Genomic DNA, 16380 nt, shown 5'->3' on the forward strand with positions numbered 1-16380 from the left:
CGGTTCCGCCGGGAACTAGAATGCCAGGGCTGCAAAGTCAAGAAAATGAGCGGTCGGTGAACTCGGAACTAGTTCCTTGCACAGCTCTTAAATGTATAAACTTTGCCAATTTTGTTCACAAACTTTACTTTAAAATAAAACCTTTATTTTGTGTATAATTAACTACCCCTTTTGATACAAGTTTTTATTCAACAATGCTTATTTAAATTTACATACTGGTTCCAGCTGAAAAATACCAACTTAATCGACTTTCAACCCTTTGTATCGTTTTTCAAAAAATAAAACATGGTCCGTTTCAATTGCGCGGGAACTTTTAAAAAATGATTAAAAGAGGAGAAAATATCAATTCGGTAATATCGAAAATTTAATTATCAGAACTGCAAGAATGTTTAATAATATTTAAAACTGGTTTGATTTTCATTTAACAAATAGTCACTATAATGTATTGTTTTCTTTAATAATTGCGAATTTGTACTAGGAACTTTAGAAACTAAACTAACTTAAAAGTAAGGTAGGTGAAGTAAAGCTAAGTTAAAATCGTAGTTAAATCAAATCAACACTTGCTTGTTCCCCGTTTTGTAAATCTATTAAAAGTACATTTTTAATTAAATTCACAATACGTACTTGTGTTTACCTCCTCCTTTCTCTCAGGCAATATTTTGTATAGGCTTTTATTTGCTTGACTTATCTGCAAAGAGCAGTTGTTTTCCTTTGATAAATACCTACTGCATGCTTGATAAATTTGCCTGAAAGTAAGATAATTCATTGCACACCGAATTGTTTCCGCTTGAGTGAAGCCCGCAAATATTTACGCTATACGCAAGTGCATAACGTTATTGTGAGATATTGCACATACGAAATTCGAACACTCTGCTCTTATATAATTTATGCGATATCTTCCACCATTCACCAACTTAATGGTAAACCCTTTCTTTATGAGCAACTCACAAGTTTCTTATCAGACGTAAAACATTCGCCTCTTATTGAAGGGACTTCCACTACAAAACCTTTATCAACTTGCTTTATCGCTATGCGCGTTCACAGCCCATTGAATATTAGCATATTATTCCCATTACTTCTCTTTGCGCGCCATTCAGCTTTATCTATTATTATTATTATTAACCCATAGCATTTGATAAACCCATTAGAATAAATTAAGATCTTGGCATTAATATGCCAGGCACACACAGGAGTCCCTCAAGCGAAGTCAAGGAAAACCCACACACACACTCCCCGAACTGAAGGAAAGAATTGGAACCCGTAGGTGCGTAATCTTTAAATCAGCTCCGAAAAGGGGCGGGGGTGGAGGTGGGGGTGGGGACAGGGGGGCCAATACTCAAACATAAACATCATCAATTACAAAACCTCGAGAACGAAGAGCAACAGCATAAAGATAAGGTACAACAGAAACAACAAGCCAATAAGGGGCCAACAAACACAAAAACATCAGCCAGATGAAGAAAGAGCTGATGAAAATGAACTCAATATGGCAATATTACTACAACCAACTGGAAAAGGATAAGCAGCCACAACCATTTCAGGATGAGCAGCAAAAACAACAAGTGTTAATGATCAGAAATAGCCACAGTGGTTCCTCGAAAAAAACCCATCTTTTGAGATTCCATAATAAGATGCATAATAAAAATGTTTTTGAAAATAAATGTAATTTACATCAACCAAATTTCTGTTAATATATGAATATTTAGAATTTTAATTTTGAAAAATATCCACAAAGCTATGTATCTTTTGATAAGTAAATAAAATTTGTAAGTTAAGGTAATGAAAAATAGTATATAGGAAAAACTGTTTAGTAATCAGAACATTTAAAACAATATGCATATTTAAAATAATTTAGAAAAAAAAACTTAAGTACCATAAAAGAAGAGATTAAAAAAAGGGGTTATTGCTTCTGCAAACAAAACGACTTGGGATAAAAGTCTAAAAAAAGGAAATTCGGAAATAATAGTATCTAAATCTACTCTTAGGTATAGGCAATTTATGAAAATTAAGCCTATAAAATAAACTTCGTAAATCGTAAAGTCCCTAAATGGTCTTCCAATAACCACTGTACCCAAACAAAAAAGGACAAACACAAGGGACAATACACAACTCACGTTAAGAAGTCGTAGGTCGTTGCTTTGCATTTGTTAGCTGCGTTGGTTGACAATAAAAAATACAAAAAAAGGAACACGGCAAGCAGAGCAGGAGTAAAAAACAAAAATAAACTCGATAAAAGACGAACAACAAAAGGGCAGGGAAAAAGGCTCAGCCACTCAGGTGAAATCAAAATCAAATTCAACGCCAACGAACCTCGCAGCCCCGTACCTTTCCCTGTGTTCCTTGTGCCATATCCCCTAACCTTACCCCCTATCCCAGTATACCCTAACCCTATGCCCCGTCTCTTTCTGTCCCGCTATCCCCGTCTCTTTCCCGTCGCCGATCCTCGTTCTCTGTCGCCGGGGATCGTCATCATTTGGACTTGCGACTGTCGCGCTTAATGCGTGTGGATGGACATGAACGTGTAGGATTCGAATTGACATTATAAAAACTGGTTTGCTGCCAATATATATTGCCGGTTACGCTACGTCCTACGTCCTACGTCTGAGGTCCAACGTCCCACGCCTACGTCCCTCGCCCAGGGTTTTCCCCTCGCTTTCTGCATGTACCTGCCTACTTGGATCTGATTCCTGTTTGTTGTTGTCTCTAGGATATTACCTAGCCTGGGGAAAAGTGCGCGCCAAAAAGATAAGCAACGGCAGGGGGATCCTCAACAATAGCAGCCTGCCATCCCAATGATCCGATAATGACAGTTGATATTGTGTGGCAATCCAAAATGTCAGATTTGAGCATGTTAAATGGGCGCAGACAGTGGGGATCATATGAATGTTGAGTTCCTAAAATATGACTGGTTACTTGTTGGTATTAATTTGAAATCAATAGTGTATTCTTGTATATAAAAGTGGGATATTTATAGAATTAAGAGTTATTGATAATTGTTTACGTTAGTGCTTACACTTATACTTGGTTCCTGTCTCAGGTTGTTAACGTAAATATATAATATACCAGCTAGTTGTAAAAGAGATGGGGAATCCTCATGACGTTAAAAGATCCGATAATGACAGTTGATATTGCTGGGCCATCAAAAGATAGCTCATTTTTATGGGAGAACAAAGGTATTTCAGTGTGTAAGAATAAATTGCCGAGCTCTTCAAAAACGGATTATCGTTAAGATTATTTCATTGTCATTAAGCGATAACTTGATCGATCCATCCTTGAACTCCAATAGGATTTTCTTTTAAAAAAGAATGGTTCTATGTTTAAACACTCCTCTATTTCATAAGCCTTCAGAAACTGTACTTGGCATTCAGTCAGATGGATCGATCAGCCTCTGACACAGCATCATTAGAGGTCGAAACCCTCCCTCTTTCCCCCTGCGATTCCCCAGCCCCTTCTGGCCTTTCTCTTTTCGCCTGATCATGTTATGGCATATTCAGTTAATGTAGTCAAATTACATTGCCTGGAAATGCATCTCGCAGCCTACAGACGCATATTCGTTTACCATGCCTAAACTCCAGAGCCCCGATCTCGGATTCGAACTGAAACTTGGCCCAAACCATGACCGTGGCCCATATGGCCGAAGTAGCAGCAGCAGAGCGGCAGCAATTAACTGCAAAATGTCATTAACCAGCGTCGTAGGTGAGAGGACAAGAAGAAGAGACGGACTGACATATGACAGGCACATCAAGCAGTCAGAAAACCCGACCAAACCAAACCGACCCAACCCAGTAGAACCCGGTTCAGCATCACTAAAAACGCCCTCGCTCGGGCCAAGCCCCTCATCCACCCTCAATGCACTGGGGAAAATATTGTATATAATCCTAAATATGCTATAAATATAACTGAAGTACTAAATTCCAGTTGCCCATCAGTTAAGTAAGATTTAATGGCTTATAATAAATTTAGTTATCATAAAATGCAGTGAAAAGATCATCACTTATTATAAACCATCAAATAGCTATATACATATTTCACTTAGTTATTAACGCTTTATTAACAGGAAAGTATTGTGCATGTATCTAAATTACACACGTCAGGTTGGTAATTTGTTTATTAAATATTTACATTAATAGTTGGTAGATTGTAATAGCAGAGAAGAAATATTAAAATGTATAGTACTTAGTAATTATTAATATAATAATACAGCGGGTATATAAAAAAAAAATCGTATGTATACGAAGAGGAAGACAACTAATTTTTTATGACCTTCTAAGCCAATTTAAAGGCGATTAAAATCGCGAAGGTCGTAAACAGCTAATCAAGATGGTAATTTCTTGGAGACTTTAAGCCGATAAGTGTATTATCAGGTGATCCAAAAAGGTTTTTATTTTGTGTACGAGATCAGAAAAGGATATTTTTTCGAGTGCATTTTCCCCTCCCTGATGTTCCCTCCTTATGGCTTGTGTATTATGTTCCCTTGACGTTCCACCTTGGCATTAAACGCTTGATTAAATTTCACTACAAATGGGTTGGGCGGGGGGAAGGGCACACACCAGCAGACGCTACAGGGATATATATATGCATATCCATTTATTATTGGAAAAAAGGTCATCTCAGTTTCTGCGTCCATATGTTGGGTCCTGGACAGCTATCCATCCGTCTATCCATTTTGTATCTGGTATCGTGTATCTTGTATCTCACAGCTGCTGCATGTTTTGACTGTCATCGCAATTAGAAAGCTCTGCTGATCTCTCACATGATTTGTTCTTTTTGTGTTTCTGCCGATAGCACTTGCATTTAATTTCCCATGAAACAAGTTCTCTTCCGGCGGAAAGCAAGGGGTTTGTCGAGGCACAAACAAAAAAAAAAAAGAACATGTAAAAAAAAAGATACAGCGAATTGTGGGGAAGCCTGAAAAGTGCGGCCCAGCGAAACGCGGTGAGAAAATGTTTTGCATTATTTACATTTTTACTGCAGTTAGTTACGTTCGCCGCTCCGTTTTGTTCTGACTCGTTTTGGCCATTACTCCGCTGCAGGACATCCGTCATCCGTTGCGCTTGCTTTGCTTTCCTGCCTGTTTTTTGGATCATTTTCGTCTGTTTTTTCGGTTTGGTTTTATCGCTTGGCTTCCTGCCGCCTTCGAGCCGAGCACTGCTGATGTTGCTCTCATTAACAAATTGTCAGGTGTTCTGGCCGCCTCAGTTATCCGTCATGCTTTGGTTAATCAGCACAGAACCGATCCACTCAGAACCCAACCGATCCGAGTCCAACTAAAGATGAGTCGTCAAATGATGTAGAGAACATTGCACAAAAAGAAACTATCCGAAAAATCCAATACGAAGCCTTTTCGTACCAAGAAATACCCATTACTTGGGTTTTTATATCTGAACTACCACAATAAAGAACTTAAGATTGTTAAAATGTTGTTACCATAGAGATCATTAGAGCAATGGTAAAACAAACTGCACTTAATATTTGTAAAAAATCTATATACACATGACCATGAGATAAAAAACCTATAAGAATCTTAAATAGTGTAAATTCGGGTATGAACTAATAAAGTTATTTGTATGTTAAGGAATACATCATCAGTAAATGTTAAATTTATTCAATTGTTAAAGTATTTAATAAGTTTTTTTTGTTAAATTAACAAAACATATGGTTAAGTATGCATCATCAGTCGGTCTACTGAAATCCAATATACCCATTGAACCCCACAAGTACCAGGTACAAAAACTGCCGTTCAGAACATGCTTGCAATTCAACTGTAAAAGCATTTAAACGGAAAGTTTGTCGGCTTCCCGAAACTTCACCCCCTCTCTGATCGGTTCGGGGACCCCTTTTTTTCCCCTTTCTCAGACGATTCTCCCTTTGTCTTAACCATTTCTCTGACTGTTTACCTGTTGCTCGTAAACAAATGCCGCCTTAATCAATTCGTAAAACTGCTCAAACTTCAAGTGATAACAAACAAAAGGCGAGACAAACACTTGGATGGTTGGAAAGAAAGAAAGTCCCTGGGATCAGGTTCCCCAATCCAAACCCTTTACTCACCCCCTTATCGCCACTATTCATCGAGTTTGTGGCCAAGACTCGTCTGATACTGGGATGCTCCATGTTTATTTTCTCACACAGGCGGCAAAACAAATAAATTCCGTTGCCTTTGGAGAATCGATTTTGAAAACCTAATCAAATCGAACAGCCTCTCTGCACTTGGGATCTAACCCTTTTCTGGTTTTGGATGTGGGTATATTGGGTATGATATAGGAGAAATGATAGAACTCAATGGAATATTTTTTTATAATAATTCTAGATTCACAAAATTATTATATATACATATGTAAGTCGAAGAAAGGTTATGATTATAAATATTGTAATAAAATTTTTATAGAGGTCTTTTGATAGCAATCCTTATAAAATATTTAAAAATGTTGGGCTATACTTATTTCTACGAAAGTTATAGATTCTGTGATACTTCTTGATTAGGTGGAATTTAAGAAACCGAAATTTTCTCCGGAAAAAGGTATCCCATGGTCGGTATTACGGGTTTTCCCCATTCGACTTTCAGCTTTTTTATTTACGACCACCAGGCGACTGACGGCCCGAAGATTTCCCATCCGCACTCGTAATTAAATATCCAAATTGAGTGTAAGCAAATGCCGGCGACTTCTAGCCCTGCCAGCTATGCAGGGGTTGGATCTGAATCTGGATCGGGATCGAGATCGAGATCTTTATGTGGAGATGTATCTGTTTGTGGCTGAAAATAGCGACGCATCCAAGTGAGGCATTTTGTGCAACACACGCCAAAATGGGAAGAAGAAATGGAAGGGGGTGGTGGCAGTGGGGGGTGCAGTTGAGTTATGAGAGGGAGGTTGCACTGCATTTGCATGGGCTGTCTTTATGCACTTTCCAACCTCCTCCCCTCCCCCCACACTCCACCCACTCCCTTACTTTCTGCTCTTTCCTATTTCTGTCTCTTTGTTGCTGCTGCTTATGCAAACGCATGGGGCATGTCTCCCGCAACTGTAATGACTCCAACTACTGCACTGAAATTTATGATCCAGTTTTTTATTTCCAATTAAGCCATTACTGCTCAGTTCAATGATCTTTTAATGGTGCACAGCGGTGTTACATCATGTCCAATTGGCCAAACATTTATGTAATCTAACAACAAAAACTAAAGCTAAGATAGTATAATCAACAAACTTTCAAGTCTTACATTCAGCCAAGTTTTCAAGAAACACTACATATTTAATGATAATAAATAACCAGTGACATTTTTTAGGTGATCTGTACTTGAGCTGCATAGTACTTAAAAGCACCATTGTAGTTCTTATATAAAGGTAATACGTTCCAAAACTTTTTACGATTTTATTCTTCCACATTTGATAACCTTTGAATCACACTTCATATCTTATCTGATCTTAGATTTAATTTACCCAAAATAAATAAAAATTTTTATTATAATTAAAAATAATTATATTACGATTCAAAGATTGATATGGTGAAATGACATGATATCATTTGATAAGTATAAAATATATAGACGTATAATATCATATCATATCAAAATATAATATGTATGTATGAAATATATTGGCATATCATATCAGATTATCACCACCATATCAATCTTTAGATCGTATTTCATTTTGTAATTTATATTCCAGGACTGGGTACCTAGTATTTTTTTAAGTGCATCGGCCTTACACATTTGGCTCCATCTGGCTGCTTTTAGTTTTTCTCCAATGGGCATAGACAATGAAAAACATTTTCCTGTCGCTGTCTCTGTTTCTGGGTCCCTTGTTGTTGTTGTTGCTGATGTTGTTGATGTTCCTGTCCCTGACTCACCCCGCCCCGCCCCTTTTGCCCCCAGCTCCCCACCCCTGTCCTTGCTGCCCCCTCCCCCCACTTAACCCCCCGGTGGCCGCCCATCGAACATCAACATAAAAATCCATGTGATGTCGATGACTTTTTTGTATTGCCTGTTCTTTTTTGTTGTTTTCGTGCTCTATGCGTTTGTCGTTGTTGTTTCTTTTTTCGTTGCTCTCTCTCCTGCTCTCTCTCCTGCTCTCTCCGTCACTTACATATTTAAATGTGCATATGGTATCCACTCTCTCCTCCGTTTTGTTGTTGTTGTTGCTGGCGTTGCGTAGTCGCATGTGAATGCTCTCTAATCTCCTAATGTCGTTGAACCTTTCCTGTACTTTACTTTTTTATTGTGCCGTACTCGCCTTTATTGTTATTATTATTTTGCGCGACTCTCCGGTTTATTGTTGTTGTTGCTGCTCATTGTGTTTGCTTTTGCAGATTCGCTCGCCTGTTTGCTCCGCATGCGGATCTTCCGCACGGATCCGCTCTCTTTTCGCTCTTGGATTACTTTATGTCATAGCGGACAACAACAACAGCAACAACTACCGATGACAATGATAACAGCAGCAGCAAAAGCAAAAGCATCAAAACAACAACTGACAAGGGCGCCTGGCAAAAAGGGGTTGATGGGGGTTCAAAGTACTCCCTTGAAATTATAAAGCATACTTATTTTGTTTGACCCTAAACTGAACTTTTATTATTTATCTTTTTATATCCCAAGAATCTTGATAGATTTACTAGACTTGAAGACAATTTTCTTTAAAACAATAAATAAAAAATAAAATATACTTATTAAATGGTTTCCACTTTCTTAAAAATTGCATGTGGTAGAAGTAAAAATTAATTCAGACGCTCTCATTATAATTGTATAAGTAAGAGGTATATGAGTTTAAAGATATGAACTATCAATCTATTTCCTGGAAAGATAAATCGAATTAATTTGTTCCATTTCATTATTATGTAAATAATATCTCGAAAAAACCATATCGTGAAAAAAAACTTTTCCTAAAGCCCCCTTAAACTATGTTTGCCCATCGCCCCTGACAAGTGCACACGTGCATTTCTGCCGCTGCCTCGGGGCAATTATTTCCAATTTAGCAAAACAACACAACAGCAGCAGCGTCGAGCATAAGAGCATAAGCATCCAAAGCTATAGATTGTCAGAGATCGGGGCTTGGCTGTTGGTTAGGGACCTGCTCCTATTGTCTTTCCATCGGTTCAATGCCCGATGCACAGATGCAGCAGCTCTAGCATCATACTATAAAATCACACTGAGAAAAAGTACCAAAAAGGACTTAGTATTACAAATCGACAAGGTAAACAAAAAATATTTATTGATCTGAACAGTTATAAAGGATGCATTTCTATTAAATGATCCCATTTTACTTTCAAATTTCATTTAAATTTTAAAAAGTTATAATATTCAATACCTATAATTATTATTATATAATTTACAAATCAACAGATAAACAAAAAATATTTATTTATCTGAACAGTTATAAAGGATGCATTTCTATTAAATGGTTCCATTTTTCGTTCATATTTCATTTAAATATTAAAAAGTTATATTATTCCTTACTTATTATACTAGTAATACTTATTTTTATTAGTTGATGTCCTTCCTTAATTAGTTTAGCCTTGTGTTTAAAAACAACTAAATCATTTGTGATTTGTTCCGGTGCAGCCCCATCCCAAAAGCGATCCCCAACATCAGCTTGGTCATCACGGGAACTGGAGACTGGGGACTGAAGACCGAAGACTGAAGACTAAAACTGGGGTCAGGCCTGCTCCATGGTCCATGCAATTACTCCATGTACTTGGGACTGTAATAACACGGACGCGAACTGTACGTAAACTGGTTGCAGGATGCTGCTCCCGCTGATGCTGATTTTGATGTTGCTGTTGCAACTTGGAAACTTGGAGACCTGGAGCCGGGCAGCGACTTTCTAGCCGGTGTTATCTGTCTATATCTATCTAGGAAAACCAGTTATTGGGGGCCCAGGCTTGTTGCACGCCCATTTCTGCTGCTCCTCCTCATCGGTTGTTAAAGTTAAAGTGGCTATAGTTGCTGTTGATCGGGGCAGGACTAGACCTGTTGCTGGTTGCTGGTTGCTGATCGCCGATGTTGCTGTCTGCAGCCAGCAGCAACTAGCAACTCGCAACTTGCAACTCTCAACTGGATTTGCCGAAGGCTGTTGACTCCGTTGTTTTTCTATTGCCAGTTGCCAGTTCGGATTCAGGGGCTCTCGAGGCTCACGACTTCCTTCTTGGGCTCTTCTAGCTGGGGATATTGGAAAAACAACTCGTACAGCTGCGGGTTCGTTGACTCCAAGTGGAGCTATTCTAATGCCCGGCAAACGTGTTTGGCAACTTGCAATCCCATTGGGGAGCGGGGGAAATGGAAAATGTTTGTGGGAGTGGGTACAGAGCTCCAACTACTCCTACTCCTACTCCTATTCCAAGCCGAACTCCCACTCCTCCGATTTCCATTTCCACAGCAACGAAAAATAAATGCAGCCAGAGAAGTCATCGCCTTACTAATTGCCCACGAGTGAATTGAAATTGAAATGAAATTCGCATTGAAGCGTTAAGGGAAAATCAAATGAATTGCACATTGAAGCAAACTAAAGCGATTTAAATGGAAACGAACGAGGAAAACGGGTCGAGGTTTTCAGTCCGCCAATAAACTGGATTCCCTTGATAAGAAATTGTGACATATTTAATGGTGGTTCTGGCTTACATCCACAAACTCACAAGCGATTTCGTAATGTTCACTTCAGATTTATGTTGCTTTTTATAAAGTGGATTGTATCATAATCTTGTTAAAAAAAATTGGTGTTTTCTAAATACAAACCAATATAACATATCCAAAAACTTGTATTGCAGCTTTGCTTTATAATCGTGTTTACCAAAATCTTTTTATGTAGGTTAATGACTTTCAAACTTGTATTTAAGTAATCAGGTGTTAGCATTTGAATTAGGAGAACCAAGATAATGAGTAGAATTAACGTAACTAATAGCTCTAAATAACATGCTACACAAGAAATAACAAAAAAGAGATTGATAGTCAATTTGTTTTCGGTTGATAAATACATTAAATTAGTAGAACAAAAGTCTGAAAAGAGCACTCATTTATAAAATAGATTAGAACATTTATATGTATCATTGTGATATTTAAATATAATTAAGTTCAATAGGTCACTTGAAACTATTTTAATTTCTTAAAGGATTTTATTAAAAATGTTTAGTACATTTTTGAAGACCTAATTTTCTATGAACAAACGCGGTAGGTAAGATATTTCATAGAAATACATTTTCCGGAGTACTCGTACATTCACCTCATTACAAAATTCCAAAGAGAAATTCGGCTGTCCATCAAGGCAAAACAACTTTATTGACATGGGCATAAATATCAATTTACGCCCATTTTTTTGTGCCGATGATGGTTTTATTTCTCGAGCACCATCTGTTGCGATCCAGTGTGCCTGAAGGGCAAGAACAGGGCCTTTCGAAGTGCCCAAGTGGTCTGGGTCTGTCTATGGGTCCCGGGGCTGGCCTGTCCATCATCATCGATTCCCAAGTTCTGGGTTCCGAGTCCCGATTGTTGTTCTTGGGGCCAATCAGTCAGCGAGCCACTCAGTGGAGCGTGAATGGCAATTGCCGATATCCACACATTCAATTAATAAAATCAACAGGCACCTTATCGCAATCCCCCTTGGACGCAAGGACATGGACATGTCATTAGCCAGGCTTCAGTTCAGTTGGTCCTCGGTTATGGCCGGGAAAAGAGTGGAGAGCTGGTCGCGATTCCTGCTCTTGTGGCTATATCGATTTGCTCGGGGTCTTTCGCTGCTCTCCTCCAACTTGGACAGGGATAAACTGCAGCTGAAGTCCCCAAAACAGGGTAGCAGTAATCGCATCCTCAGTATTCTGTGGCGCTGCCTGGTGGTTATAGCCTACGCAGGAGTATTACCATTACTAACCGGATCCACTATTGGCAAACGTCTGGAGAGCTATGCGGATCTATTTGCCTTCGTTCAGGTCATTTCGGTTGCCATTCTGGCAGTCATATCCTTTATAATCCAGGCCAAGGGAGAGAGCAAATTCCGAGAGGTGCTAAATAGATACTTATCTCTATACCAAAGGATATGCTCGGCTACCCGTTTGCAACAGCTGTTCCCACCGAAATTTGTGGTTTTCTTTTTGCTAAAACTCTTTTTCACCTTATGCGGTTGTTTCCACGAAGTGACACCTCTGCTGAAAGTCGAAAACTTTGAAAACGTCGGTATGATAGCGGCTGTATTTGTTGGCACCTACATGTGGCTGGGGACGCTTTTCGTCCTGGATGCCTGCTTTCTGGGATTTTTGATCTCTGGGATCCTGTACGAACATATGGCTGCGAATATTATGGCCATGCTGAAGCGGATGGAACCCATAGAGTCGCAGGAGGAAGGAAGTCGTATGACCCACTATCGCCGGATGCGACTCCTGTGCGATTTTGCGGATGAGTTGGACGAATGTGCCGCCATCTACAGTGAACTCTACGAAGTCACCATCTCCTTTCGCAGGATGTTGCAATGGCAGATCCTCTTCTATGTCTACTATAACTTTATAAATATTTGCCTAATGTTATATGAGTATATTCTTCACTATCTGAACGATGATGAAGTGGCTCTGGTTTCTCTGGTCATGGCCTCTGTAAAGTTGGCTAATCTAGTTTTGCTTATAATGTGTGCAGATTATACGGTGAGCGAGTCCCTGAAACCAAAAAGATTGCCCCTGGAAATAGTTTGCAGCGATATGGATGAGCGTTGGGATAAGAGTGTAGGTATCTTAAAACTTATCATCTAAGAAATCTCTTTTTTAATGTTATTAACTTTTTCAGGTTGAAACTTTTATCAGTCAGCTGCAAACACAAAGACTGGAGATCAAAGTATTGGGCTTTTTCCATCTAAACAATGAGTTTATCCTGCTCATCCTGTCTGCCATTATTTCGTACCTGTTTATACTTCTCCAGTTTGGCATTACAGGTGGCTTTGAGGCATCAGAGGACATTAAACATCAATTTGATTAATAAACAAAAACAAATTTCTTACTTCTAAATGTGTTTTTGTCTTGCCGTTAAAAAAATAAATATGTAAAGTATTCCAAGTTTTCCCAACACCCTCTTCTGTAAACTATACATCTGTGCTCATGTTTTAGTTAACCTCTACCTTCGGGGTTCACCTGAACCGCCCTGAGTTCATTATCGTTCATTATATCTCATACCACAAGACATTCTGATACAATTTTCGGAGTGCCGCTGAGATGAGCTCGTTAAGCGAGTAACAAAAAATTAAAGAAATGGGAATGAGCAACGAAAAAAATTGAAATTTCACGTCTGACACGGTGTAATTATCATAGCTCCTCCACCTCTCCTACGCCCGCTACTCAAATCCCACACCCATTACTCCCACTACACTAAAAAAAATATTTACATATAAGAATTTCTCTATTTTGTATATATTGAATATGTCTTTTTTAGGAAAAATATATATGGCACATTAAAATGACTAACCAAAGTTAATAAAGAGATTACTATCAACTACAATTGCAGATGTGGTATTTATATGATCTTATAAACAGGTTATGTTTCTGAAAAATATAATAATAATAATAATATAAAAGTAAGCTTTTTGAATGGATTTATTAAAGTTGTAACCCCTATTTTACTTTAAATATTATTTTATTGGATTCTTCAGGCTGTACCATCAGTGTACGCCCCCTGTCATCCCCACCCCCAATTCATTCCATCACTTGATCGTCATCGCCATCGTCTCGACTCAAGTCTTTGATTATTTTGGGCGTCAGCGGAGCGTAACGCGCTTGTCACGCCTATTATATATGTAGAGTAGACATATTCATGCGGAGGGGTTATAGTGGAGGCATCTGAACCCGGGATTCGATCCCAACTGACCCGTGAGTGCGACGGTGGCGAAATGGAAACAAAGCAAACACAACGGCAGAAATACGCGCCTTGGCCTGCAACTGAATTAATTTCCGAGCTCTCTGCTCCGCTGCACACGCTTTTTTTTGGAGGGGCAGGGGCTTACCAGAGATATATAGTATGGAGATTGGAGGTGGGGATCTTCCAATTCCTGACACTGACGAGAGCACATTCAAATTTTTCGCTTGTTTTTGCGCCCATTTGGAGCCACAGAGCTGGCCAAAAGCTCTGGCCAAGCCATGCATATTTCCGGCCAGTCAGGGGCTACGATCTGATCACCGGATCCACTAAAACCCACTCAGGAACCCAGAGCAGAGAACCCATTCCAGAAAACTGAGCAGCGTTCCCGTTTCGCTGATTTCCTGCCGTTCGCAACATTTCAGGTATTTTGCAATGTAATTAGTTCGGAAGCTCTGGCACCGGCACTGCGATTGAGTCGAGAATGGTTAGGTTATGGGAATGGGGCTCTGGCCTGGCACTTTGGAGACCCAGCTGGGAGCTGGAGCTGCGGCATTGTCGGGATGCCGCCGCCAGTTGAAAGATGCCGCCGCCAAAGAGTCGCGTTGCATGTACCACCCAACTCCCCCTTCAGCCCACTTTTGTCTTTGAGCATTTGTACACATGTAACTAGCGACGCAGTCAACGCTCATTGCTTTTACACAGAGAGCTAGTAAGAACTAACAGATACCCATTAGATTGTCCTAAATTATATCATTATATTTTTAAAATTTTTTATAATTTATAATTGCTAAGATATTTCGGGTGTTGTATTATATTATATTAGATCATCTGTATTTACAGCCACAAAAAACTCAATAGATCGTTATTTCAAACAATAAACGTTTCATCCTATGTGATTATTATAACCTTGATCTATAGATTTTTCTTAGCAATTTGAAGTTGAGTTTTAGGGTCCTTAGCTTCATATTTCCATTCACTATAATAGATGCATCTGATAGTAATCAGAACTAAGGGAAAATATTAAAAAAATATTTTTTGCGAAAGAATTTTTAACATCTATGATTAACTTAAAGATCCATAAGTATTTAGCCTTAAAGCACTGTTAAAAAATATTTTTATCTGCATAACAATTTTTTCTATAACTTTATTCAAATAAACTGGGGTAACTAACATATAATAGGTAACAAAAGTGATATAACACCCATCATTCTATCGAATGAAACTCCGTGGGTTGCCTTTGGGGGTCTTATCAAGTGGGCTGCTGAGCAAATACGGCGGCAAACACTTTGACCTTTGTAGAATCCACAGAAGCCGCCGCAGAAGCCAAACATGAGGAGAGCAGCAGCTACGTCATGTCCCAAATACTTTCACTTACGAATCGGCAGAAACAAAATAGAAACCACAATCGCAATCAACACGAAACGTGATCGTGAGTGGGGGGCAATAGAAAGAGATCGTGTGTCCATAAACGTGACATAAACAAAATAACAACTTCATTTGTCATAACACTAGGAATCGGAAGGGGGAAGGTATGCGTTAAATGGGGAGATCGGCAAACAAGCGTGCCCGAATGTTGTTTGAACTTCGTTTGTGGGGCAAGCCGTGGAGTCTAGACATTGCCACTTTTCCCGAACCCAGAACGAGAACGATAAGTTCCCTGATTGTGGGCCTGTTGTTACTGCGCTCGAGACTACATACGATCAGAATGCATAGTAAATTAAGTGGGCGACAGATACGCGAACAGGCACAACAATACCCAAAGAAAACGATCGCGAAAGAAAAAAACATCTGTAGGTGGTGTTGTTCGTATCTCGGAGATAGAGATATCGGGACAGAGTTGCGGGGGAGTGACCCCGACTGGCCCCGTACTACGCTTTTGAGAGATCATACGTACACACACACCAAAAACAGCAAATGCCAAATACCCGTTTTTGGCCTAAAAACCTACAAAGCCAACAAACAACAAGTTGCTTAACCGCCAAGAATAAAGTTCCACGAATTCGTGGATGCCCTACGCAGATCCCAAGGTAAAAATAAAACTGGTCTAGGTTTTTTGGTAGGAAATTAGATATGCAATACATATAAGGGCTCTTGTAACTATGAGATTTATAGATCTTAACTTTTCCCTAGAAAAGTTACTGAACTAGGTCAACATCTGTTCAATTGCGTAACATAATTCTTGTTATGCTGATACTCTACAACTGTTTGTGTTATTAAAACTGCTTATATGATTATTTAATAAACAAAACCGAAACAAATAAAAAATAAATAAAATTTAGGTTTTAAAATTCTTTAAAAAATAGGTGTTAAAGCTCTCTTTTTAAACGATTTATCCAGCTGTATAGATTTTTCTTTATGGATTGATAGAAAATTGCTTGTTCTTTTTCCTTTTTTTTACTTTATCTATAGGCTGAAGGCATTATTTCATTATCAAACCACCACTCAAGTATTTATCTTTATAACTACATCATTATTACGTCGTTTTATTTAAATATTACAAAAGGGGAACATTGAATGAGGTCAAGAACCCGCTGGGACATCAGAGTTTCGCTATCTTATCTATCGGT

The 16380-nt window shown here is 38.9% G+C and overlaps 1 protein-coding gene across 1 annotated transcript; it reads left to right on the forward strand.

Annotated features, from left to right (window-relative positions):
- The first annotated feature begins 11541 nt into the window (after window positions 1-11541).
- Gr93a (Gustatory receptor 93a) lies at window positions 11542-12940 on the forward strand. The gene is made up of 2 exons (XM_065866798.2): window positions 11542-12690; window positions 12752-12940. Exons 1-2 carry the CDS (start codon window positions 11596-11598, stop codon window positions 12938-12940), a joined length of 1284 nt encoding a protein of 427 aa, XP_065722870.1. The 5' UTR covers window positions 11542-11595.
- Window positions 12941-16380: the final 3440 nt, after the last annotated feature.

The sequence above is a fragment of the Drosophila suzukii genome, chromosome 3 (assembly GCF_043229965.1).
Source record: "Drosophila suzukii chromosome 3, CBGP_Dsuzu_IsoJpt1.0, whole genome shotgun sequence".
NCBI classification, from domain to species: Eukaryota; Metazoa; Arthropoda; class Insecta; order Diptera; family Drosophilidae; genus Drosophila; species Drosophila suzukii.